Below are 24,255 nucleotides of genomic sequence, written 5' to 3'. Positions count from 1 at the left end.
CACGCCCACGGGTGAGCTATGCTTCCAGAGGGGGCTGGCTGAGAACCAAAGGCTTATCTTAGATATGGGTAGCCCCATCCCATGGGCTGAGCTGTGAACTGAATAAAAATGAAGAGACGAGCTAAGCTCGACCATTGCCCCCCACACACAAGAGGGTGCAGAATCCAGGCGTTTGGCCTCACAGCTCCCTGCTGCTCTGCAGGGCCTGAAAGGGGCTTTGAGCAAAGTAAGAGAGGAAGGTCAGAGGGAAAGGTAGAAAAAAGATTTCCAGAAAATTACTTTGTTTCATATGTGTGTGTGTGTGTGTGTGTATGTGTGTGTGTGTATGTATATAACTGTGTAATGGTGTGTGTGTGTGTGTGTGTGTGTGTGTGTGTGAGAGAGAGAGAGAGAGAGAGAGAGAGAGAGAGAGAGAGAGAGAGAGAGAGAGGAGGCGAGACAACTTTAGGAACCTGTTTTCTCTTCCCTCTGTGTGAGACTCAGGGATTGAACTCAGGTCACCAGGCTTGATGGCAAATAATTTTTTAACCACCCATGCATTTCACTAACCCTGAAGAAAAATTGTTTTCTCTTTTGGAGAAAGGGCCTTATAGCACTGGCTAACCTGGAGCTTCCTGTGCAGACCAGGCTGGCCTCAAACTCTCAGAGATATGGTTGCCTCTGTCCCCTTGTTACCACATCCACCCATCCTAAAAGAAGTTTCTGAATGAGTTCTGAAGACTGCACAGCCCTGCGAGTGCACACAGAACCATGCTTAGTTACAGCGGCCCAAGGTGACAATGGTAACTGTTCTCATCTATATATTATTACCACCATCTTGTCCAAAAGGAGAATTGCCACATGGTATTGCCAAATGGTATGGGTGGCTGTCTGAGGAGACACCTGCGGCCTCTCAGACATTCCTGAGAAGACTGTGATTGCTACCACCTTCTTCCCCATCTGAATTTTTGTGTTCCTGTAACCTGAGCACACAGCATTTGTGACCTGTGGCCCTGTTGTCATCTTAGCCTAGTGTTTACTGTGTCCTCTCACACCCTGCTCAAGTGCAGGCTCCTTCACAGGGGAGGAAAGAGGAACCCTTACTCACCGGTGGTGGTGGGAGTGTCAGCTGCCGCTGCCACAGCAGAAGTGGGCGTGTTTCAGTTCCTCAAAACAGAAGCCGCAAACCTCCATATGACCCTGTCAGACTATTCTTTTTTCAATATAATCGTTGTATTAATTCCTTGAGAACTTCAGGCATGCATTCAGTGTATTTTGATCAAGTTTTCCCCCCAAGACTTAGGGTTTCTATTGCTGATTGAAACCATGACCAAAAAGCAAGCTGGAGAGGAAAGGGTTTACTTGGCTTACACTTCCACATCGTTAGATCATTAGAGGAAGCCAGAACAGGAACTGAACAGGGCAAGAACATAGAAGCAGGAACTGATGCAGAGGCCATGGAGGGATGCTGCTTACTGGCTTGCATCCCAAGGCTTGCACAACCTGCTTTCTTAAAGAACCCAGGAACACCAGCCCAGGGGTGGCACCACCCACAATGGGCTGGGTCCTCCCCATCAATCACTAATTTAAAAAATGTCTTACAGCTTTGCCTACAACTCGATCTTATGGAGGCATTTTCTTAACTAAGGTTCCCCTTCTCAGGTGACTTTAACCTATGTCAAGTTGACATAAAACTATCCACCCTCAGTCTCCACTTCCTCCCAGTTTTCTCTCTCTGTGCTAGCCATGCACTGTGTGAGCCCTCAGCTCCCTGCTTCTGCTGCTGCTGCTGCTCCTCCTCCTCATCCTCTTCCTCATCATCTTCCTCCTCTTCCTCCTCTTCCTCCTCCTCCTCTTCCTCTTCTTCCTCCTCTTCCTCCTCCTCCTAACTGCCCTCTGAGTCCAATTTGAGCCAACCATACACTGCTGGGTGGGGGCTGTCCACTGAAGCATGTTTACCCTGTTAAGGTCACAGTCTTAAAACTGGCTCCTCCTCCCTCAGAGGCCATCAACTGCCAGGAGCTCCTCAGCTAGGGGTGAGTGTGTGTGTGTGAGGGAGATGGGGGGGTGGGTATGAGAGAGAAAGAAAGTGGAGAGAGAGACTTCCTTTGCTACTGAGGAGTAAAAGAGTCTCAGAGTTGCCTTTTGTGGCAAGATTAAAGTTTGCGTGGGACAAGTAGTTCCTCAAGGTTGTCATAGTGAGGAAACAGCTCAAGGGTGACAGAGGCGCCATCCTAAGCAGAGCATGCAGAACATACGATTAAAGCACAAGTGCACCAGCTCAAGAAAGGCAGCTTCCAGACTATGATCATGGCCCTCCCATTCTTCCAGTCAAGGGCTGCTCCTTGACTACGCCTTTATTTTATACCACATGTGAAGTCCAGCCGCACACTCTCAGGCTTCCACACTTCAAACTCACCAGCCCGGTGATCTCAGCACTTGGGAGGGAGGTGCAGGTGAATTTCTGTGAGTTCGAAACCAGCCTAGTATACAAAGAGAGTTCCTGGCCAGGAAGGTTACTAGAGAGAGACTATCTTAAAACATAACATCAACAGTAATATAGTATTTGTTGCGGGGCTGGGGATTTAGCTCAGTGGTAGAGCGCTTACCTAGGAAGCGCAAGGCCCTGGGTTCGGTCCCCAGCTCCGAAAAAAAAGAACCAAAAAAAAAAAAAAAAAAAAAAAAGAAGTATTTGTTGCGGTAAATATTTAAAAACTGGTAACTTTTTACCCCTCGCTAGCGCTGGCACCCGTAGGGCCACATGGCACTATGGGGTATCTTTACCTCAGCATCTCCATGCTGCCCCCAAGTACTCTCTGACCCAGGCGGTCCGCAAACCGTTGCAGCGTGGCACCTTGGCATGCTGGTCCCTAGAGTCAGTTCTGGCATCCATGGGGCCATATGGAACTAACCATAACTTATCTCTGGTTAGTGTCTCTCCCGGCGGCTCTCTGCTAGCCTCGAACTCTCTGGTTCCAGCTACCCAGTAAAATCTAGACTCAACAAACTGCAACCAACAATCAGATTTATATGTTAAATTCTCAATCCACAATACATCCGCACAATAAACTCACAACCAATTGATAAGGATATAAACCGCCCACCTAGATGAGATAAATTTGCCTACAGAAATCCATCCCTTAAGAAATATACCTGACTACCTTGACAATTTAAGACCACCCAGATCTGGGTCGTCCTTCTCCATCTCCATCTTGATTCCCTCCTTCTTCCCCTTCTCTCTCACCTTACAAAAGCTTTGTCCCGGACTTACTATTTTACTCTCCAATCATGGCCTTGTCCTAACTTGTGCCAGCCCTCACCTGCCTATAGACACCAGCCTACAAGTATCCAGAGGGGATGAGGACAGGACTCAACTGGTAAAGTGTTTGCTGCATAATCGTGAACACCTGAGTTCAGATCCCAGCCCCCCCCTCCCCAAACATCCAGGCATGGTGGCACGCCCATAATCTAGCACTGGGAGGTAGAGACAAGAGGATTCCTGTCCCACCCATGCACACACACACACACACACACACACACACACACACTCACACACACACACACACACACACACACACACACAATAGATAAACAAATAAATAAAGTCTGACAAGATGGCTCACCAGGTAAAGGCACTTGGTGTCAAGACTTAACAACCCGAGTTTGAACTGCAGGATCCACGTGCTCAAAAAAGAGAACGGACTCCCATGAGTTGTCCTCTGACTCAGACACACAGTGGCATGTCCCCCAAATAATAAATAAATCTTTTAACAAAAAGGAAAAAAAAGTAATTGGATAAAAAAAAATGTTCAGGGGCTGGAGAGATGGCTCAGCGGTTAAGAGCACTGACTGCTCTTCCAGAGGTCCTGAGTTCAATTCCCAGTAACCACATGGTGGCTCACAACCATCTGTAATGGGATCTGATGCCCTCTTCTGGTGTTTCTGAAGACAGCCACAGTGTACTTATATATAACAAATAAATCTTTATAAAAAAATTTAGAATTCCCCCAGTCTCCCTACATCCTGCTTTAAACCGATGCTCACCGTCCCTGAGGCAGGAGCTCCGAGTGATTTTATTGGTTATCTTTTCCTTATTTAAACAAAAAGTAACTGACGGTAGTCTGTGATAGAAAAAGGTTATTTTGGCTTGTGGTTCCAGAGGAATTTCAGCGTATCGTGGTGGGAACTGTCGGTGTTGAGACAGGGTCTCTCTCTGTACCTCTGGCCAGCCCAGAACTCACTCTGTAGACTAGACTGATCTCAAACTCACAGGGATCTGCCTGTTTCTGCCTACAGAGTGTTGGGGTTAAAGACATATGCTATGTCCCAGACAACCTTTGTATGGTTGTGTGTTTGTTTTAGACAAGAGCTCTCACTGGCCTGAAGCTTGCCATACAGACTGGGCTGGCTCGTGAACACTACGAATCCTCCAGCCTTCACCTCCCTGACACGGGTCACAAGCCTGCACCACCACACCCAGCTTTTTTAGGTAGGTCCTGGGGATTGAACTCCAGTTCTCACACTTGCCTGGCAAGTACTTTACCAACTGAATCCTCTCACCAGCCCACACATGGTAAAGTGTACTTTTCCTCCCATCTAAATGGTGGCCCACACAGTCCTCCTGTGCAGAGGATCTGAGAGGTTGGCATTTGAGCTGGCACAAACCATTGTTGACCTCCAGCTAGAGATGCTGGTACAGGTGACACTCTGCATCCTGGGTAGCCTCCATTGTGAGGTAGCCATGGCTTGTTTCCTTGCCAGAGGCAACAAACCCTGAGCCTGAGCCCACAGCTAGGCACCAGAACTTCCAGTCTAATGATACCTTCCTCCTCCTGGTCAGTGTTCCCGGTGGACCTCAGCATCGCGGACTGATCTGGGAGAGGCTGAAAGTCTGAGTGAGTCCTGACAGATGTTAGATAGTCCTGGGGGTGCGGGGGGGATCTGTGACACTTTCCTAGGTGTCCCAAGAGCCTGGTGGGACACCTATAACCCCAGTGTCTCCAGCCACCACTGTCCTCTGGTTCACAAACTCTGGGCTTCACCTAGGGCCAGACATACCCAGAAGTCAGGAGCCAGCATGAGACCTGTGTATGGCTTCTCCTGATGAAAGCCCGTTGAAAGCCTGGGGAAGCTGAGTGTTATACCTCTGCTGCTTGTCCATCATGGGGAAGACACCTCTGCTTAGAGAAGATGGCAGGTGTCAGCGGAATACGTTTGGTGGGTCCAAGGCCTCGTCAAAAGGCAGCAGCAGCAGCAGCAACAACACTGTCTCCTCAAAGAAGAAACCTCGCAGGAAAGCTGATGCACTAATGTGAGTGGCCCCATCGCTCTTCCAGGGTAAATGTATCTGAACTTCAGCTCCTAAGGTCCTCCCCGTGTTCCCTGTTGACACAGCAGTACTCCAGCACCTAAGAATGTTGACTGTAGCTCTGGAGAGTTGCAAGAATCAAGCTAGGGCAGCTGTCCCCAACCTGAGCTGCTGGACACGGAGCTCATCCCTGACACCAGGAGGATGGATGCTCCTCTCTCTGCCCCATCTCTATCCAGTCCATCTCCCCATACAGACATAGATCCTGTAAACAAAGGGTCACCTGATTACCCTGTGTTCCATTGTTACTGCCCCAAACTCAGACTTACAGAACATCTTCTCTAGACAGAGCCTCACTGGGGAACCCAGACTGCCTCAAATTTGCAATTCTCCTGCTTCAGCCTTCTGAGTGCTAGGATTATGGGAATGCCTCAACCCTGACAACAGTGGTGATGTTTTATATCCAATCCTAACAATGCCATTTATGTAAAACCTACAGCTACTTAATTGGCATGTCTTTGAAAGTACATTACATAATCTAGAGATATAGCTCAGGGATACAGTCATTGCCCAGGATGCACAAGGACCAGGGTTCCAGAGAAGGAGGTGGTCACACACACACACACACACACACACACACACACACACACACATCACACACATGCCAGGCAGCAATTTCTGAATCTCTTATAAGTGTTACTGTCTAGTTTCAGTTTCAAGTATATCATATATATATATATATATATATATATATATATATAAAATATGGAGGGACTCCAAAGACACCAAGAAATACACAGTACCCATCATTCATGAGGAAACGTATTCAGGACCTTGCAAGTGCTCCAGGCACTTTTGTAAAAACCCTGCGAACTTAGACACAAATAGGAATGGCCACCCAATGGCCACAAATGTGCTTACTTGTCATAGATAGGTCATGGGCACTTCTTTTATCACAGCAATGTGTTGTTTTTCAAAGAAAAAATAGAAAGCTTATTTTTTCTAAATGTCTCAGCGAAGCCTGCAGCCTATATGTGCTTGTCTAAGGCCCTGTGACCCAAGGCAACATGCTGTTACCCATGATGCACTGGTTTCCCATAATGCCTCATTTTCCCCAGAAGGTCAGGTACAAGTGAGGCCAGTGCTATCTGTGAGAGCACAGAAGGGAGAGGTGAAGGGAGGAGAGTCTATTGAACAACTTACTACTGAAGAGCTCACGAAAGAGAAAAGCATAATGGTAGGAATCTGTGATGTATTTCCCAATAATTGTAATTGTCAAGAAATAACTGTATAGAAAGACTGGTGCCCCAGGCTTGCTCTGAATTAGCTGAGAGGCTAGAAGTGATGTGGGTGAATGAGCATGTCTCTCCCACGTTGGTAGAGATTTATCAAAAGCAGGTTTGGGCCTGCTTGTGGCCTTCACTCTGAGCCAGGAGTAGTTTATCTGTCAGACCTACTGTGTGGCTTGTGCCTCCTCCAGGGAAGTCCTATGGCAGCAGAGGGGGGTCTACGCCTGATGATTGGCACTCTTCAGGGCCCTCCTCTAGGAACCCCATCATTCCAGCTGGAAGAAGGGGTGCTACTGCCAGTTTAATCCAGCCCCTGCTCCCTCCACCAAGGAAGTTTGGTGGTAACCCCTGTCTCTGTTCTCATGCTACTGCTCCCCCATTCTTCCCAGTCTGGTCAGCAGCTACCCACACAAGTGTGAAGAGCGCTTAGAACCCTGGTACCTAGCACTCTCTGAGTACACAGTACTCAGCACCCACAGTGCTGTGCACAGTAGCAGTGGCTATTAAGCTTTGTGTTTTATCCAGTGCAGAGCGTGAGTCTGTACTGTGTATCCATGTGTGGAGGTCTGTATGTATTCATTCAAACGAATATTGGTTTCAGTGAATGTATGAAGGAACAAAGATGGCCAGCAGATAGTTCATACATTCTACACAATTATTCTATTTTCTCCAGTAAGTTAAGGACCTAGTAAGCAGGCATGGCAGTACCCTGGGTTTTGGGGGTGGAAGCAGGAACATCAGGAGTTCAAGGTCATCCTGGGCTACATAGCAAATTTGAGACCATCCTGAGTTACATAAGATTGTCTCAAAAGACAAAAACAAAAACGTTTAAATTAAATGACATGCCAATAAACAGTCTATGAATTGCAACAGGGGTTACTAAGTTCTCCACTGTCTTTCTAAACGTTAGAAGTGTGGCAGGCCTCAGTGATTACTATTGGGGAGAATGAATCCCAAAGAGTCTCCCAAACGTTGGCAATTTCTATTTGCTTCACCTTCAGAGCTTCCTGTTTGTTGAATATCCTGAGCTGGCACCAGCCCTGGATCACATGTTCCGGGGACAGTACCCTGGAGCTGAGAGTCACACTAGAGTCACACAGCTGGTTCTGTCCTCTCCCCAACACACACACACACACACACACACACACAAACACACACACACACACACAAACACACAAACACAGGCACAAACACACACACATGCACGCATGCACACACACGCATAAACACACACATACACACATGCACGCATGCACAAACACACACATGCACAAACACACATGCATGCACGCATGCACACACACATAAACACATATACACAATGCACGCATGCACAAACACACACACATGCACAGACGTACACACACATGCACAAACACACACACAGAAGTTCTGGGGAAAGCTAGGAGGCACTTTTCCATTTCCTCTCTTCTTCCTCCTCCCCTCCCCTCCCCCCTCCTTTAACCTGTCCTTGCCTCCCCTCTTCCCTTCCCCATGATATCCTCTTCTCTCACTTTTCCCCCACAGGTTTATACAAATCTTTATCCACCTGTTGAAAAGCAACATTGGCACAGGCTTCCTGGGACTTCCCCTGGCTGTGAAAAATGCTGGATTGTTGGTAAGAGGCACCATGGGCTAGAATCCAGGTTCATCCCAGTTGGGTGGCGGGGAGATAATCTCTAGACTCTGGGATGGGTGACTCTCAGGGACTGGGCTCTGAGATAGCAACTGTGCCTATCAATCTCTTAGAACCAACCAGGAAGCACACCAAGCACTCCTGGAGAGGGCAGCCGTTCCCCAGAATTCGGCTACACATGCAGAATCCCATTTGCCACCCTCCTCTCCAGTACCCGGGGTTTCATGTCCCCCACTTCCCCTTTTCACACTCCACTAACCTTGTGCCTGTAAACTTGTATGTGCATGACTCCCGTTTCCTATCACCTAACAAGGCACCAAGCTCTCCTGTTCAAGGCCAACCTGGACTGTGTAGTGAGTTTCAAGTACGCCTGTGCTACACAGCGAGACTGTCTTTAAAAAAAAAAAAAAAAAAAAAAAACAAAAACCCACAAGGGCTGAGGATATGGCTTAGTCAAAGACGGGTTGCCCGAAGCCCTGTGTTCAATCCTAGGCACTGAGAAATAAAAATAAGGATAGGATAAAAGTATCAGATGGTGTGTGAGGTAGGGATGGGAATAAGGATGTCTCCACCAGTCCCCCATGGACCCTACACCCAGCTGATGCTATCTGCTGGCTGAGGCCTCCTTTCAGAAACTGTGTCCTACAAACATGAAGGCTGCAGCTTACATGTACACATCCTGGTGTCCTTAGGGAGCTTGCAAAAAGTCTGACACTCTGCAATAACGAACCACCTGGCCCCCCTTCTTCCCCACAGTCCTGCTGTGGAGACCCACACACAGAAAGCCCCAGTAGTGCCTATAGGGTTGGGGGTGGTGTCATGTGTAGGATTTCTTTTCAGTCAGCTAGTCTGCTCCAGCTCTGGTAAGTGACCCCTTGCTTCCTCCCATCTGACGTCTGAGGGCAAACAGTTCCAGCCAGAGGGAGAACCTCTCTCCTTCGGAGCCCTCTAGGTTATAGATGTCTGCAGAAGAGCCTTAAACCTCCGTAGCCTTAGTCAGATTGTCTTTGCCAGTGTGCTCTCTAGACTGCCCTCTTTGCCTCTGTAGGAGTGTGCCTCGCCCCAAGGGTTCAAGGTTATAAACCAGACAAGAGGTGGCAGCTGCCTCCTAGTGGGGCTTAACAGCACTCTTGACCCTGCATGTGTTTCTTTGTGACAAAATAATGTCACCCGGGGCACATCTATAAAGTCACATTGTGCCTTTCCGGTCACATTCAGAGGACTGTGATTTAGATTAACTTTGCTTCTTCAAAGAGACAAGCAGACTCTCTGGAGCAGTGATTCTCAGCTTGGAAGACTGTCCTGCACCAGCCTCTACCCTTCCCGGGATAGTTTGCAGAGTTCAGGAACAGTTAGGGCCCCTTTCCAGGGGTGCAGCCACACCCTGCATTCTGCTTGAGCAGAGTGGTTCAAACTGGCCTCAAAAGACTCACCTGCCAATGTTCCTGAGTCCTGCTGATTAACCAGCATCAGAAACAGGCACTGTGTCACAGAGTACTTTGGTCTTTAAGGATATTAGGAGAGTGGGGGCTAAGGTGTGTAAATGAGTTAAATTTACCATGGGGGATTCTGGAAGAATGTATCTGGAGGTAGATGAAAAAAGGTCTGGGCTATATGGAATGGTGATTCTTTGTTCCTGGAAGCATTCTAGCCAGTGTGGGGCAGCCCCTCAGCAGTGACACTAAATAGGATTCTGGGGCAGAGGACATTGAGCTAACAGTTCATCGTGGATAACTTCCGGTTAGTAGGTTAGTTATCTGGTTGGATGGTTGGATGGTTGGTTGGTTGGTTGTTTGGTTGGTTGGTTGGTTGGATGGCTGGTTGGTTGGTTGGATGGTTGGTTGGTTGGTTGGTTGGTTGGTTGGTTGGTTGGTTGGTTGGATGGATGGTTGGTTGGTTGGTTGGTTGGTTGGTTGGTTGGTTGGTTGGATGGTTGGTTGGTTGGATGGTTGGATGGTTGGTTGGATGGTTGGGTGGTTGGTTGTATAGTTGGTTAGTTAGCTGATTGGTTGGATGATTAGCTGGTCGGTCGGTTGGCTGGTTGGTTGATTATAGCTCAAACTGGCCTCAAACTCACAATCATCCTCCTGTCTCAGCCTAAGTGCTGGCATTATTGGCATTTGCCCCCATATACAACAAGTTCTCTGTCTGCTTGGGTCAGTGCTAGGATGGAATCCAGAATGGTACACATAGTCAACAAGCCCTCAGCACTGAGCTACAAGCCCAGCTAGAGATTTGTATTCTAAGAGCCCTGGTGTCCAGACTGCACGAGCTAGGCTATGGATGTGGCCAGCTTTCATCTCACTGTTTTCCTGCCCTGTTCCTCCAGGTGGGGCCTGTCAGCCTCTTAGCCATCGGAGCGCTCACAGTGCACTGTATGGATATCCTGCTGAACTGTGCCTGCCATCTCACTTCGAGGTCAGAGCCTACATCTATTGCCCCATGGGCCCCATCCCAGGGCCACTTCTCCAGGCTAACATGCCTCCTTCTCTGGACTTTTCCAGAGGTGGCAAAGGGATTTTGGAAGAGCCTCAAACAGAAACCATCTTATAATTTGAGGAGCCACACAGGCTTACGTGTCTGAACACTTGGTCCAGCCTGTGGCACTGTTTGAGAAGGCTGTGGAAAGCTAGGAGGTGGAGCTTGTGGGAAGAAGTGGGCCTTACGCTTCCTGTCCGCTCTGTTTCCTGGTTTGTTGGTTCACACTACTAACCCCTAAACTCTACCATGGCTTTCTTATGGAGCTGTGTCACCTCTGACTGAGGCAGATTAAGCTCTTCCTCCCTTAAGTTGCTTCCTGTCAGGTGTTTGGTTATAGCTGAAATCAGGTAGGCCTGTAGATCTGTGGTAGAGGCTTCCCTAGTATGTATGAGCTTCTGGGTTCCGGCCCCATCACCGCCAAAAGAAGCTAATATGGTGTCTTGCTGTAGATCCAATTTTGCAACTAGTGAATTAGAAGTCATTCTGGCTCCCACACCCCTTCGGTTCCCACTCTCCTCACCTAGAGGCACCAAAGGTAGCAAAATATGAAAAAATGCCCTATGGACTACTGAGTATACGTAGGACCCTCAGACATCCTCTTGGTTTGTTCAGGATTATGTTTTTTATCTGTATATATGTGTGCACCTTCATGAGTTTATGTGCACCATGGGTGCGCAGGAGCCCATTGAAGCCCAAAGAAAGCATCAGATCCCCTGAAATTGAAGTTATAGACAGTTGTGAGCCACCATGTGGGTTCTAGGTCCTCTATAAAAGCAGTTAAGTGCCTTAACCACTAAGCTACCTCTTCAGCCCCCACTTTTTTTGAATCAGGGTCTCAAGTAGCCCGGGCTTGCCTCTAAGTCACTACATAGCCAAAGATGACTTTGAATTCCTGATCTTCCTGCCTCCACCTCTCATGTTCTAGTAACAAAGTTTTATGATTCCATGCCCCTTTAGTGCAACACTGGAGATTGAACCCAGGGCCTCATGTATGCTAGGTAAGCACCTTACCAAATAAGCCACAGTCCACGCCCTTCTTTTTCTTTTCCTCACCCTATTGCAATGCAGTTTCTTTGTCAGGGCCACTTGTTCAAAAAACAAAACAACAACAAAAAAACTTTTCAAGGCAAGTTAATAAAAATGAAAAGCAATTAGCAATGACATGAGAAGTTTGCAATTGCTTCTGTCATTAAATGCACTTCTAAGGGGCTGGAGTGATGGCTCAACAGTTGGGAGAGCATCCTGCTCTTCAGAAGGACCCAAGTTCAGTTCCAGCACCCGAATTAGATAGCACACTACTGCCAATTTCAGGGGATCCAATGCTCTCCTGACTTCCTTTGTCACCTAAACTCACATGCACACACTTGCACACAGACACAGGCTTATATACCTGAAATCTTAATTTAAAAACCACAGAGAGCTGTAGAGTTGTCTTTGTACTTTCTTTCTCAGAAGGAAAAATAAAACCTAAAAGAACAGAATACTGAGTTCCTCAGGACCCAGCCAGTCCCATTATGTTGAGATTCAAGTCTGTCCTTGTAAGTGAGCAAAGGCCTTATACAGAATTCAAGGCAGGGTAACCCAGAGGCTGAGGCAAGAGGATTGCCAGTTCCAGGCCAGCCTGGGTTATAGCATGAGCATTTTTGAAGCAAAGATATAAAATAAAGGTTTTCATGGTCTGGGGATAAAGCTCAGTGGTAGAGCACTTGCCTGGCATGCAACTTCAGTCTCCAAGACTCATCAAAAGCCAAACAAAAAGATGCCAAATCGGGGCTGGGGATTTAGCTCAGTGGTAGAGCGCTTACCTAGGAAGCTCAAGGCCCTGGGTTCGGTCCCCAGCTCCGAAAAAAAGAACCAAAAAAAAAAAAAAAAAAAGATGCCAAATAGTGGAGATGCCTGGAGTGCGTGCTGGTCAGAGGGTGTGCTAGTCAGAACGAGCATGTGCTGTTCAGAGCACCCTTTCACCTCGTAAAACCCATCCCACCGCAGGGTTTTGCTCGTTCAGCAGTGATGTAAACGGTGCAATTCTGTCGAGCCAAGGGCTTTGCAAGATTTCTGCACTCCTTCCAGGAATGCCTTGGGATAGAGACTGTTTTTATTCCCACTTTACAGATGAATACTTTGCTCTGAGTCACACACACGTGGGAAATAGCAGAGCTGGTCTTTGATGGCCTGTCTGACTTTATTTTGTTTTAATTAGTTCTTTTAAAAGTTCATACAAAGTAATTTGTGTGGAATGTAATATTCCCCAGTTCCTTCCAGATCTACTCTCTTCCCTACCCTCCCACTTCTATATTACCCTCTTTCCTTTTCTGTTTTGTTCCTTCCTTCCATTATCAAATGACCCTTAACCTCCAGTGACTCTCTGAATGTCCTCTTCCTGAGCCCCGGGTCCTCACGTCTCCTGCAAGCACCAACCTGCCAGTGGTTGCATCGGTCTGGCTTTTTCCTCTGACTGGATGGCTTTTTCATTTTTCTCTGACATAAACATTTAAGGACAATGGTCTTTTATCTGACTGGGCACTTCTTCCATTTTTGTTTCGGTAACTTCTCAAACTGTCTTTAACTTTTTAACGTAGTCCAGAATGGACTTGATCTCTGCATCTCCTGCATCTACCTGCAGAGTATCTGGGATGACAGGCATACTGCTTTAGAAGGCTCCATCAGAGTCCTAAACCCCTCCTCTCTGTCCCCCAGCCCTACAGTTAGCACTGTGCATGTGGCATCTGGTCAGCAGCTGCTCCTCCCTGTTCCTACCCAGAACCGGAAGGGCCCCTACTACAGAGCCACCCACTCCCCTCAGAAGAGAAGAGATTGCTTTCGCCTTTGCCAGAGCTCCCAAATCTTGGTGGAAACCAAGGCAGGTCCTGGCTGGCCATGCCCACTCTGCCTCTTCTTCCCGCTCCTCTCTGCTCTGCTTATTTAAGCCAAAACACAGATACTGCTTATTCCAAAGGATAAACCCAAGCAAAGCTCCCTAAATATTGTGTTTAAAGCACACTGCCGGGGGCATGCCTGTAGGGAGGTCAGGGCATTTTCAGTTGTACAAGTTCTAGGCCATCCTGGACTACATGAGACCCTGTGCCCCACCCCAAAGCAGAAATGCATAGAAACTGTATAGACAAGTAAACTCATGAAAGTTGCATAGGTGGTGCAATTATTAGAGAGTTCCCGAGTTGGGGATTTAGCTCAGTGGTAGAGTGCTTGCCTAGCAAGTGCAAGGCCCTGGGTTCGGTCCTCAGCTCTGGAAAAAAACAGAGAGAGAGAGAGAGAGAGAGAGAGAGAGAGAGAGAGATATCCCAGAACACGCCTCACTAACATACAAATACACAACCGTCAGCAGCTTACACGCATTCTGTTCCTTTAGCAAACGTGTTTTAACTTAAGCACCATTTGTCCTTTCGTCCTAGATTGCAGAGGAGTTTTGTGAACTATGAAGAGACCACAATGTACAGCCTGGAGACATGCCCAAGTCCTTGGCTGAGGACGCACTCTGTGTGGGGCAGGTACTGGTCACACGTGTAATACAGTGATGAAACCGTGAGAGTCCCCCCCACCTGCCCTGCCTTTATGTCTGCTCGCACAAGGTTCTTCATCGTCATTTTTATTTTTAAAAGATTTTGTTTTATACTCAATTCTATCTATCTGTGTGTCTGTACGTGAGTATGTGCATATGAACGCAGGTTCCCCTAGGAGTCTAGAAAAGACCATTGGATCCACTGGAGCTGGAGTTCCAGGTGGTTGTATGTCCCCTGATGTAGGTGTTAGGAACTGAACCCAGGTCCTCTGCAAGAATATATGTGCTCTTAACCACTGAGCCATCTCTCAGCCTCTTCTTGCACTGTTTTTGCTGTTGTCTTTTGTTTTTGTCTTTTTAAGCAGATAGGCTATTTTCAGCAACTATTGAGCAAGATAAAATATCTCCCCACTGCCCAGCCCCACCTCCTTCTATATCTTAGTACACCATGAAGTTTGTGAGTCAGAAAGGGCTTAATCGCTTTTCTTTATTTTTTGAAAGAAAAGAAAGATAAGAAAATCAAGGTGACCTTGAACTACCTAAGAAGCCAAGGATGGTCTTGAATTTCCCATATACCCTACCGTGCTGGGTTAATGCACAAGCTGAAGTTTCATAAACTGAGCTAAAATTCTACCAGTGGAGCTCCAGCCTGAGCACGAGTTCATTTTACGCTCTCTTGTATGTTACTTAGAATCCTATGTGTAATCTTGAAGTTCATTTTACTTACTGGCTTGCTTATTTGTTTGTTTGAGACAGCATTTCCTGCATACCAGTCTGGCTTCAAACATGTTCTGTAGCCCCAAATTAGCCCTAAACTGCTGACCTCCTCCTTTTTCCCAAGTGCCAGGCATGCACCTCCACCACTAGCCTAAACCTAGATTTTTTTTTAAAATGTAATAGTTAGTATGAGTCAGTCACTTCTCCTGTTGCTGCAACAGAGTATCTGAGGAAAGCAACTTGAGGAAGAAAGGATTTATTCCAGTTCATCGTTCTAGGGGATTGGAGTCTATAGTAGTACCAGGAAAAAAGTGGCAACTAGGACAAGAGGCAACTGGTTACATTTTATCCACAATCAGGAAGCAGAGAGATTGCTGGTACTCAACCTACTTTCTCCTTTTTATTCAGCCCAGGATCCAGCACAAAGAATGGTACCGCCCACATCCAGGGTGGGTCTTCCCACCTTTATCAACCTAGTTATTTTTTTTCTTTTTAGTCTTTGTTTTGTTTGCTTGTTTGTTGTTTTTAAGACAGAATTTCTCTACATAGCCCTTGCTGTTCTAGAACTCACTATGTAGACCAGGCTGGCCTTGAACTTGAAGAGATCCACCTGCCTCTGCCTTCTGAGTGCTGGGATTAAAGACATGTGCCACCATGCCTGGCCAGTCAACTTATTCTAGCATGTCTCTCACAGACTTGCCCAAAATGTGTTTTCCTTGTGATTCTATCCTGTCAATTTAACAGCAGAAATCAATCTCCACGAACAATATTCCTCACTTTTTTCCATCTTGGGACAAACTTATCATTTGAAGGTTCACAGTGTTCTCTAGCAGAGATGTTTGCCCTGTTTTAGTTGACTAGCCCCCTCGTGACGGACATTAAACTTGCTTCCTTTGTAATGGGGCAAAAAAACCCAGAGACCACTCAGCACAACCAAAGTACAAATCAAGAGTCTGTATTAAACCTGCTGGTGACTGCCTAGAGAGAAAGAGAGAGAGAGAGAGAGAGAGAGACTGAGACTTCTCACAGAGCAGCCCCAAATGTACATTACATGGAGTTTTTAGGACACAGTTTTAGGGGCAAGCAAGCAAGCATTTACCAAGAGCATGCAGTTAGCTGGGTTATTTTAACCCTCCATTTCTAGAACACGGTTGGGTGTTTTCCTGTGGGACTTTTCAGGGTAGTGTGTAGAAACCAAAGATGGCTTCAACTGATACAAGATGGAGAAACCTTTGCCCCATCACACCTTGCTTGGGACTTCAGGGAGAGATTTCACTGCCCTAGAAAAACAGGGTGACCAGTGCTCTCACAATAACATATAAAAGGTGCAGAAGCTAATGGTGAGCCAATCCCGGTAGCACAGGACTGTCCTGCCACTGTCAGATAGCTTTAATCATCGATTTGACACAGACTAGTGTCAACTGAGAGGAAAGCCTAAATTGAGGAATTGTCCAGATCAGATGGTCTTGTGGATAATTGTTTTGACTCTTAATTGATGTAGTGAGGCCCAGTCCACAACATCATTCTCTGGGTCTATATCTGAAAGCTAGTTAATTATGAACTTGGGAGCAAGCCATTTAGAAGAAGCACTCTTCCATGAGTTCTGCTGCGGGTTCCTACCTTGTGCTCCAGTCCTAACTTTTCTCAGTGAAGGGCCTTGAGAGCTGGGGTGTAAGACCAAATTAACCCCTTCCTTTCCTATGTTGCTTTTGGTCAGAGTGTATTGTCACATCAATAGAGGAAACTAGAACAGCCACCTTCCCAGAAGGCTGTCAGAGATACACAGAGCTCAAAGCCCACGTGAATTCAAGACACAGTGATGTAGGGAGACTCCTGTGCCAGGACTTTAAAAGAGCTAGGCATGCAGTTCAGCAGCACAGCTGGAGGCTCAACAGCACGCACATGCGTGCATGCACACAAGCTGATGGTGTTCAAAATGCTTTTCTGTTTAAGCATCTCCTATCATCTTACCAATCTTGAATAGGACTCCAGGTTAAGATTATACTGCCCTAGAAAGAAGGAGTAACCAAAGCTCTCACAATAAAATAACACATAAAAGGTGCAAAAGACCTCAATAATGGTGGGACAAAGACATCCCGAGACCTTCCATGCAACCTTCTAGGACAGTTCTTCAGGCAGTGAGTCAACACCTCAGCAGCTGCGGTGCCTTCCACACTGCCTACCTCAGGCTCCTCAGTTGGCACGTTATCTCTCAATATCAGCCAGATGAGGTCAGGATCGTTGTCTGATGACATCTTCAGTAGATATGTAGGGCAGTAGTAGCCCTTGACATCACTGTATCCATGCCTATTGAGATGGAAAATTACACAGCTCAGAGAAGGCAACCAAGTGGCTCAAAGCCACACAGGAATTTGTCAGAGCAATGACTAGAACTCAAGATCTCTACTTTCCACCCACCGGGATTCCATTTTCCCATTACTTTGGAGATCAGTAACTGAAGAAATTTAAAAATATCTGGGGAAGGGAGCCTTACTTCAACCAGAGATTCTTCTTTCTCAGCACACTGAGAGGAACTCAGAGGCATGAATAAGAACCGCTTGCCCCACATAGATAACAATCACCAGTGCTCAGGCTTTGGATGAAAAACTGGTGCTGAACTTTATAAAGGAGAGAGCCCTGGTGCCCCTGCCCAGGGCATCAAGCTGAGCGCCTAGCAACCCATGTCACAGGTGTCTTCTGTGGATACGGAGGACATAAAGGTGGACACAGGTGTCTTCTGTGGATACGGACGGAGGACATAAAGATCCACTCTGAGATTCTCTTACCAGAAAAAAAATCAGTGAAGAAATGTCATCTAATCAAACCTTTTGGCCTGAGATTGGCTCACTCAGGGATGAGAGACTAAGACATATGATGCACAAGAAAGCCAGTCTGGCCTAGAATATAGGACACGATGACTGGACAGATGGTCTGCCAACTCGTTACTACCGTAAAGTAAAATGTTGCAAGGAAAATGGAGCTGGGGTGTAGCTCAAAGATAGAGTACCTGCCTAGCATGCATAAAGTCTTAGTTCAATCCCCAGTACCAGAAAGCAGCAAACAAAACCCCACAGCAGGAAGAATGTGGTAATTTTTTCCAATCTAAGCACTGTAATTAAGTGCATTGCATAGGCTTGCCTGGATCCCGCTTCATAGTGTGGGTGGGAGGAGGTGCATGTATAAAAAGAGATCCTAAACCACAGGACAACAGACCGTTGTCCCCGGTGTATGGAAAGAGGAAGAGTGTTGCTGCCTCTGTGGTCTGCCCAACGACTCTCATCTGGAGGCAGTAGTCACACAAGCACACCATGTTGACAGTTTATAAGAAAGCCAACCTGGACTCTCCCAAATGACCTGATGTAAAACTGGTACAAGTGCATGCAAAAATATTCCTCGTGGGAAAAGAAGACAAAAAAGGGGTACAGCCAAACGCAACACAGAGCTTTGGAAAATCAAAGTTAAGTCACCTATATCGGCAACCCTGCGATCCCAGCACTTGGGAGGTGGAGTCAGGAGAATCAGGAATTCAAGGGCAGCCTGGGCTACATATGAAGTTTAAAGTTAGCCTTGGCCTCATGAGCCTATGCCCTCTCCAAAGAAAGATATTTGTAAGATAATTAAGATATATAAATTATATATTTGATGTTAGTTGATTTCTGTCTATTAAGGATTAAGAGAAATATTCAGGTAGATGTTTCATGACTTCTGAAGTTATCATTGGAATGGTTCTGAGTGCTTTTGGGGTGTGTGTGTGTGTGTGTGTGTGTGTGTGTGTGTGTGTGTGTGTGTGTGGTGTGTGTGGTGTGTTTGTGTGTGTGTGTATGTTGTGAATGTAATATCCAGAATGTAACTTGGGGCCAAAGGTAACTCCAAATTGAATTTCATTAGAGTGAATGAATGTGGGCTGGGTGGTTGTGGTAATGCCAGCACTATCAGAAGGTAGAGGCAAGAAAATCAGGTTTTCAAGGTCACACTTGGCAACCTGGCTAACCAGAGGCCAGCCTGGGCAACACAAGGCCCTATCTCAGAAAGCAAACTAACTCTGTAAAGCCAGAGTTTATGGCTGTTAACTTCTACTGTGTTATCACTTTGTTCTGAGGGGCTGACATTTCTCAAAGTAAGACGATCAGAAATAAATGTTTTGAAAATAAAACCCACCCTAAACAAGGACTTATTTCTCTCATTCTCCTATTCCTTCCCAGGTACGTCGTAAGCTTCCTGCTCATCGTCACTCAGCTGGGCTTCTGCAGTGTGTACTTCATGTTTATGGCAGACAATTTACAACAGGTAAAGAGGGATCTTCTGGGCAGAGCGGGAGAAGACCAGACCTCCCGATGCTGGGGCTGTTACTGGCACCATAGCCTGTCTGCCCACATTTGGACCACAGTTGGGACCAGAGCAAAGCTAAAGCCCCTAGCCTCCGGGCTGAAAGCATCACAGGTTGTCACATCCAAAATGTCTAACGAGCTGTCTGTCACCATCCCCTCATCTCATTCCTAATGTAAGACAAGTCAGGCAGAGCCTTTTACAGATTGTGACACAGAGGAGCACACCTGGTTGGGCGGGAAGAGAGGGAGCCTTGTAAGAGACCGTCTGAGCAGAGGATGCTCAATTCCCAGCCCAGCCCCACTTCACCCACAGAGTCTAAAAAGGACGTGCTTGCATAACAGAAACCCTTTTCTAGTCATGTGAGCAAGGAAACCACCACTTCACAGGGAAGAGATTGTCTATCGGACAAAGAGAGCATTGAGCCTTTGGGTTTTACAATGCTCAGTGTTTCCCATCGTCAGAATCACACACACTACAGTTTAAGGCGGCTAGGTTTGCCCAATAAGATGAAGGATACCCAAAACCGGACACAGAGGTTCATATCCATAACACCAACATTTGGAAGGTAGAAGCAGAATGATCAAAAGTTCAAGGCCATTCTCACCCACATAGCAAGTCTGAGGCCAACTCTGAAGGATACATGAGATCCTGTCTCAAAAAGTGTGGGTGGGGGTTGGGGATTTAGCTCAGTGGTAGAGCGCTTGCCTAGGAAGCGCAAGGCCCTGGGTTCGGTCCCCAGCTCCGAAAAAAAGAAAAAGGAAAAAAAAAAAGTGTGGGTGAAGGGAGGACTCATTCAGTAAATTGCTTGTCTTGCCAACCCAAGGGCCTGGGTACCATCTTCCAAGACTCACATATTAAAAAAACAAAAGTCAGGCTTGGGATAAAGAGATGGCTCAGTGGTTAAGAGCACAGAGTGTTCTTCCAGGGGTAATGAGTTCAATTCCCACCAACCATGTGGTGGCTCACAACCATCTGCAATGGGATCCGATGCCCTCTTCTGGTACTACTGTAATTCCAATGCTGAAGAGGCAGATAGATGGGTGCCTGCAGCTCATTGGAGGGCCAGCCTAACCTAACTTGCCCAGTAACCAGGCTAATGAGAGACCCTATCTCAAAAAGCAAGAAGGGCTGCACCTGAGGAACATTACTGATTTTGTCCTCTGGAGCCCCCCAACCCCACACACACACTACCAGAAACACACATGTATGAGTGCACAGACACACAGAAGACACATATCAATGGGGCTGGAGATATGGCTCAGCAGTGAAGAGCTTTTGTTGTTCTTTCAAAGGATTTGGACCTGGGTTATGTTCCCAACCCCCACATGATGGCTCACAGTCATCTGAAACTCCAGTTCCAGGAGATCTGACTTCCTTTTTTGCCCTCTCCCAGCATCAGGCATGTGCATGATGTACAGGCAAAACATTTCATGCCAATCAAATGAAATGAATCTAAAGGTGTCTTAAGGATTTATTTATTGTATGTGCATGAATGTTTTGCCTGCATAAATACATGTGCACTACATACTCATGAAAGTCAGAAGAAGGTATTGGCACTCCTGGAGTTGTGAGCTACCATGTGGGTACTGGGAATTAAACTCAGGTCCTCTGTAAGAGCAACCAGTGTTTTTTAACCACTAAGCAGTCCCTCTAGCACCCAAAAATGGCATCTGGCTGGATTGGAACGTCACACAAGTCAGGAATAGTGTCTTTTCTGCTGTGGCAGTAAGTTATCAGTTGATGAGCTGAAATCCTAAGTGAATCTTAGTTATTCACAATTGACGCCCTGCCTTTCACCGTATTGTTCTGGTAGATCGTGGAAGAAGCTCACTTCACCTCCAATGTCTGCCAGCCTAGGCAGAGCCTGGTGATGACGTCCATCCTGGACACTCGCTTCTATATGCTCACCATCCTGCCCTTCCTCATCCTTCTGGTACTCGTCCAGAACCCACAGGTGCTGTCCATCTTCTCTACCTTGGCCACCATCACCACCCTGAGCAGCCTGGCTCTGATCTTCGAGTATCTCATCCAGGTCTGAAACCATACAGAAGGGGGTCAGGGACCAGGGTTTCTGAGGCATGGCAGATGGGAAGGTGAAGATGAGGAAGGTGGCCAGTCCCCTGCTCTGAACCTAGGTAATTTCTAGAAACACTTCTGTCCCACAAGCTAGGTGTCATTGTCATCAACACCCTCATCTTCAGCAGTAACATCATATCCAATAACAGTGAACCACTGAAAATTTACTTGCTGAATACTTTCTGTGGTCTGGTGTTGTGCAAGAAGCTGAGGGTTTTGTGACTCAATGTCACATTCTTCATCAGTTCAACAAATAACAAGCAATAGCACAGCAGGGAGATGGGAAGAGGGCTCAAGGGGTAAAGTGCTTGCTGCCCTAGCGTAAAGACCTGAGTTCCCATCTCCAGTATCTATATGACAGACAGCCTAGCACAGTGGAGCACATGATGTAACCCCAGAGAGAGTGGAAGGTGGGTGAGGGTTCACTGGCCAGACAGTCTAGCTGAAATGAGGATCCCCAGGTTCAATGAGAGACTCAAAAAAATAAGGTGGAGAACTATATGGAAGACATCAGATATTGACTTCTGGCCTCCACAAGCACTGGCATAGACACCATGGGTGAGCATGCAGGTGCGCGCGCACACACACACACACACACACACACACACACACACACACACACACACGAACATGCACCACATGGAGATATAGCACTGGTCAGTGGGCAGGAAATATATAGCAGCTGACTAGATGGCTCAGATGCTTGCCTCCAAGCCTGAGGCCCTGAGTTCCATACCCAGCCCCAACAGAGAAGTAGAAGAGTACTGAATCCCATAAGTTATCTTTTGATTTCCATATATACACCATGGCACGCAAGCCACCCTGCCCCTCCACAATAAAATAAATGGATCTAAAAAGTTTTAAAGAGAATATAGATCTACTTGGTACGAAGGACATTACATGATTTCCTGGATCTTCGAAATAAAACAACCAAAAAATACAATCTCTATCCCAGTTTCCAGAAAAAGACATTGAGAAGCAGGAGCCTCAGGTGAACAGAGCTTTCTGATTCGGCCAACTGGTTTACCTTCCATCACTGGCGCTAACATTCCACTATTGTTGCTTTGTTTCTTTGTCTTTGGAATTATATCAGTGTTACTGCTATAACAACCACAGATCTGGAAGTTGGAGGGCGGCGGGAAGGTGTTTCTTTTAAACAGCTTCATGGAGCCCAGGTTGGCTTTGTAGCTAAGGAGGACTTGAGTTTCTGATCCTCCTGTCTCCACTTCCCAAATGCTAGACTTATAGACATGTACCATGACACTCAACTTATGCTGTGCTGGAGATTGAACACAGGGCTTTGCACCTGTTAGGCGGGAACTCTACTAACTGAGGTATAAGCTAAGCTATTTTTAAACTGTTTTTGTTTTTGGTTTTATTTTCTTTGGTTTCAAGGTTTTGGGGTTTTTTGTTTTGTTTTGTTTTGTTTTTTAAACAGGGTTTCGTAAAGGCCAGGCTGGCTTCAAACTCTTTCAGTCTTGCAGGATGATCTTGAACTTCTGATTCTCCTGCCTCTACCTCCCTAGAGCTGAGTTTGCAGGCATGTGCCACCATATTTGGATTTACGCGGAGCTGAGAATCAAACTCAATTCTTCATGCATGCTAGGCAAGCGCTCTACTGACTAAACTACATTCCCCCAGCCTTAAAATGATACAGATTGCTTCTGTGGGTGCTGGAGATTTCACTGAGCCAGCTAATCAGGGATCAGCAGGGCTGTCTCCTTCTCTAGAGGCTCTAAGAGAGGGTCTGCTCTCTTGCCTTTTTTGGCATGCTTTGGTGCGTGGCCCTTCCATGGTTAAAGTCAGCGACACTAGGCTAAGTCCTCCATGCAATGGTCTTCTGACCTCTTCCATTCCTCTCTTCCTCTTTTAAGGACCCTTATCTGATCCAGATAATACAGGTTAATCTTGTGTAAGGTCATCAGTTTAGCATCCTAAATTCCTTTTGAAAACTCAGTTCTCTAGCCAAGAATGGCAGCATGCACCCATAAACCTAGCACTTTGGAAGTTAGGACAGGGGGCTGGAGAGATGGCTCAGTGGTTAAGAGCACCGACTGCTCTTCCTGAGGTCCTGAGTTCAAATCCCAGCAACCACATGGTGGCTCACAACCATCTGTGAAGAGATCTGATGCCCTCTTCTGGTGTGTCTGAAGATAGCAACAGTGTAATCATAATATATAATTAAATAAAATATTAAAAAAAAAACTAAAGGAAGTTAGGACAGAAAGAAGCTTGGTCTATATGGCAAAACAAAACAAAAAAACCTGACTGATTTTGGGACCACACACCTTTAACCTCAGCACTTGGGAAGTAGAGGCAAGCCAACCTCTGTGAGTTTGAGGCTAGCCTAATCTAGACAGTGAGTTCTAGGGCAGCCAAGGCTATATACACATGCCAACCAATCAACATCAGGGCAGCCTGGGCTACATAGAAAGACCCTCACAATAAATAAACTTATTTAAGTAGCATAATCTGCTCAGTGGGATTAGGATGAGGACATCTTTGAGAAGCCTTTATCCTACCCACTCCAGAGATCTAGTATCAATCACTGCTTACTTGGCTATAGAGCAAGTTTGAGACCAGATTGTGCTACTTGATACAATGACACAAATTATCACTCTCTATATCTTTGATGGCTACTGTACTGACTGCGCAGCTCTGAAGGGAATGATGGGGAAGAGGTGTTAAAGGGCAGGAACAGGCCCTTACCTGGCCTATGTGAGTAGCTTGCAGATTAACTTTGGGTAACTTCCTTCTTCCACTGTTCTGTCTGCTCCATATTTAAGACAAGAAGACTTCCCACAGCGTCCAGATAGAAGCTACCAAGTGCATTGGCTAATGAAAGGATAAACAAGCCAGATAGACGTGGGAGAAAGAATAGATTAATTAGAAATAAGAAAATGAGAGGAGTGGATTTTTTTCT

At 46.5% G+C, this 24,255-nt stretch overlaps 1 protein-coding gene and 1 long non-coding RNA gene across 5 annotated transcripts in view; one reads left to right on the top strand and one right to left on the bottom strand.

Moving 5' to 3' along the window:
• Nucleotides 1-1,888: 1,888 nt before the first annotated feature.
• Nucleotides 1,889-24,255, top strand: part of Slc36a3 (solute carrier family 36, member 3) — a 30,009-nt gene continuing 7,642 nt past the window's right edge. Inside the window, exons 1-9 of one of the 3 annotated variants that reach the window (XM_087571708.1) lie at nucleotides 1,889-2,015; nucleotides 4,342-4,468; nucleotides 4,741-4,874; nucleotides 5,026-5,290; nucleotides 8,104-8,194; nucleotides 10,542-10,630; nucleotides 14,104-14,199; nucleotides 19,130-19,214; nucleotides 21,070-21,288. In XM_087571708.1, the coding sequence (XP_087427834.1) occupies nucleotides 5,142-5,290; nucleotides 8,104-8,194; nucleotides 10,542-10,630; nucleotides 14,104-14,199; nucleotides 19,130-19,214; nucleotides 21,070-21,288 (729 nt within the window). In that variant the 5' untranslated portion in view covers nucleotides 1,889-2,015; nucleotides 4,342-4,468; nucleotides 4,741-4,874; nucleotides 5,026-5,141. 3 annotated transcript variants of the gene reach the window in all.
• On the bottom strand, nucleotides 15,867-22,359 carry LOC134480794 (uncharacterized). Of its 2 annotated transcripts, XR_015631630.1 has the most exons (3): nucleotides 22,233-22,359; nucleotides 17,111-17,234; nucleotides 15,867-15,905 (listed from the first exon to the last, which is right to left on the bottom strand). It is a non-coding gene; the product is annotated as an uncharacterized LOC134480794 (long non-coding RNA). The 2 variants fall into 2 exon arrangements; XR_015631629.1 differs by having other exon boundaries at nucleotides 15,867-17,234; nucleotides 22,233-22,357.

This window comes from Rattus norvegicus, chromosome 10 (genome assembly GCF_021556685.1).
Source record: "Rattus norvegicus strain SHRSP/BbbUtx chromosome 10, alternate assembly SHRSP_T2T, whole genome shotgun sequence".
In the NCBI taxonomy this organism is placed as follows: Eukaryota; Metazoa; Chordata; class Mammalia; order Rodentia; family Muridae; genus Rattus; species Rattus norvegicus.
Note: the sequence above shows the minus strand (reverse complement) of the source record. Positions and strands in the feature narration are given on the sequence as shown.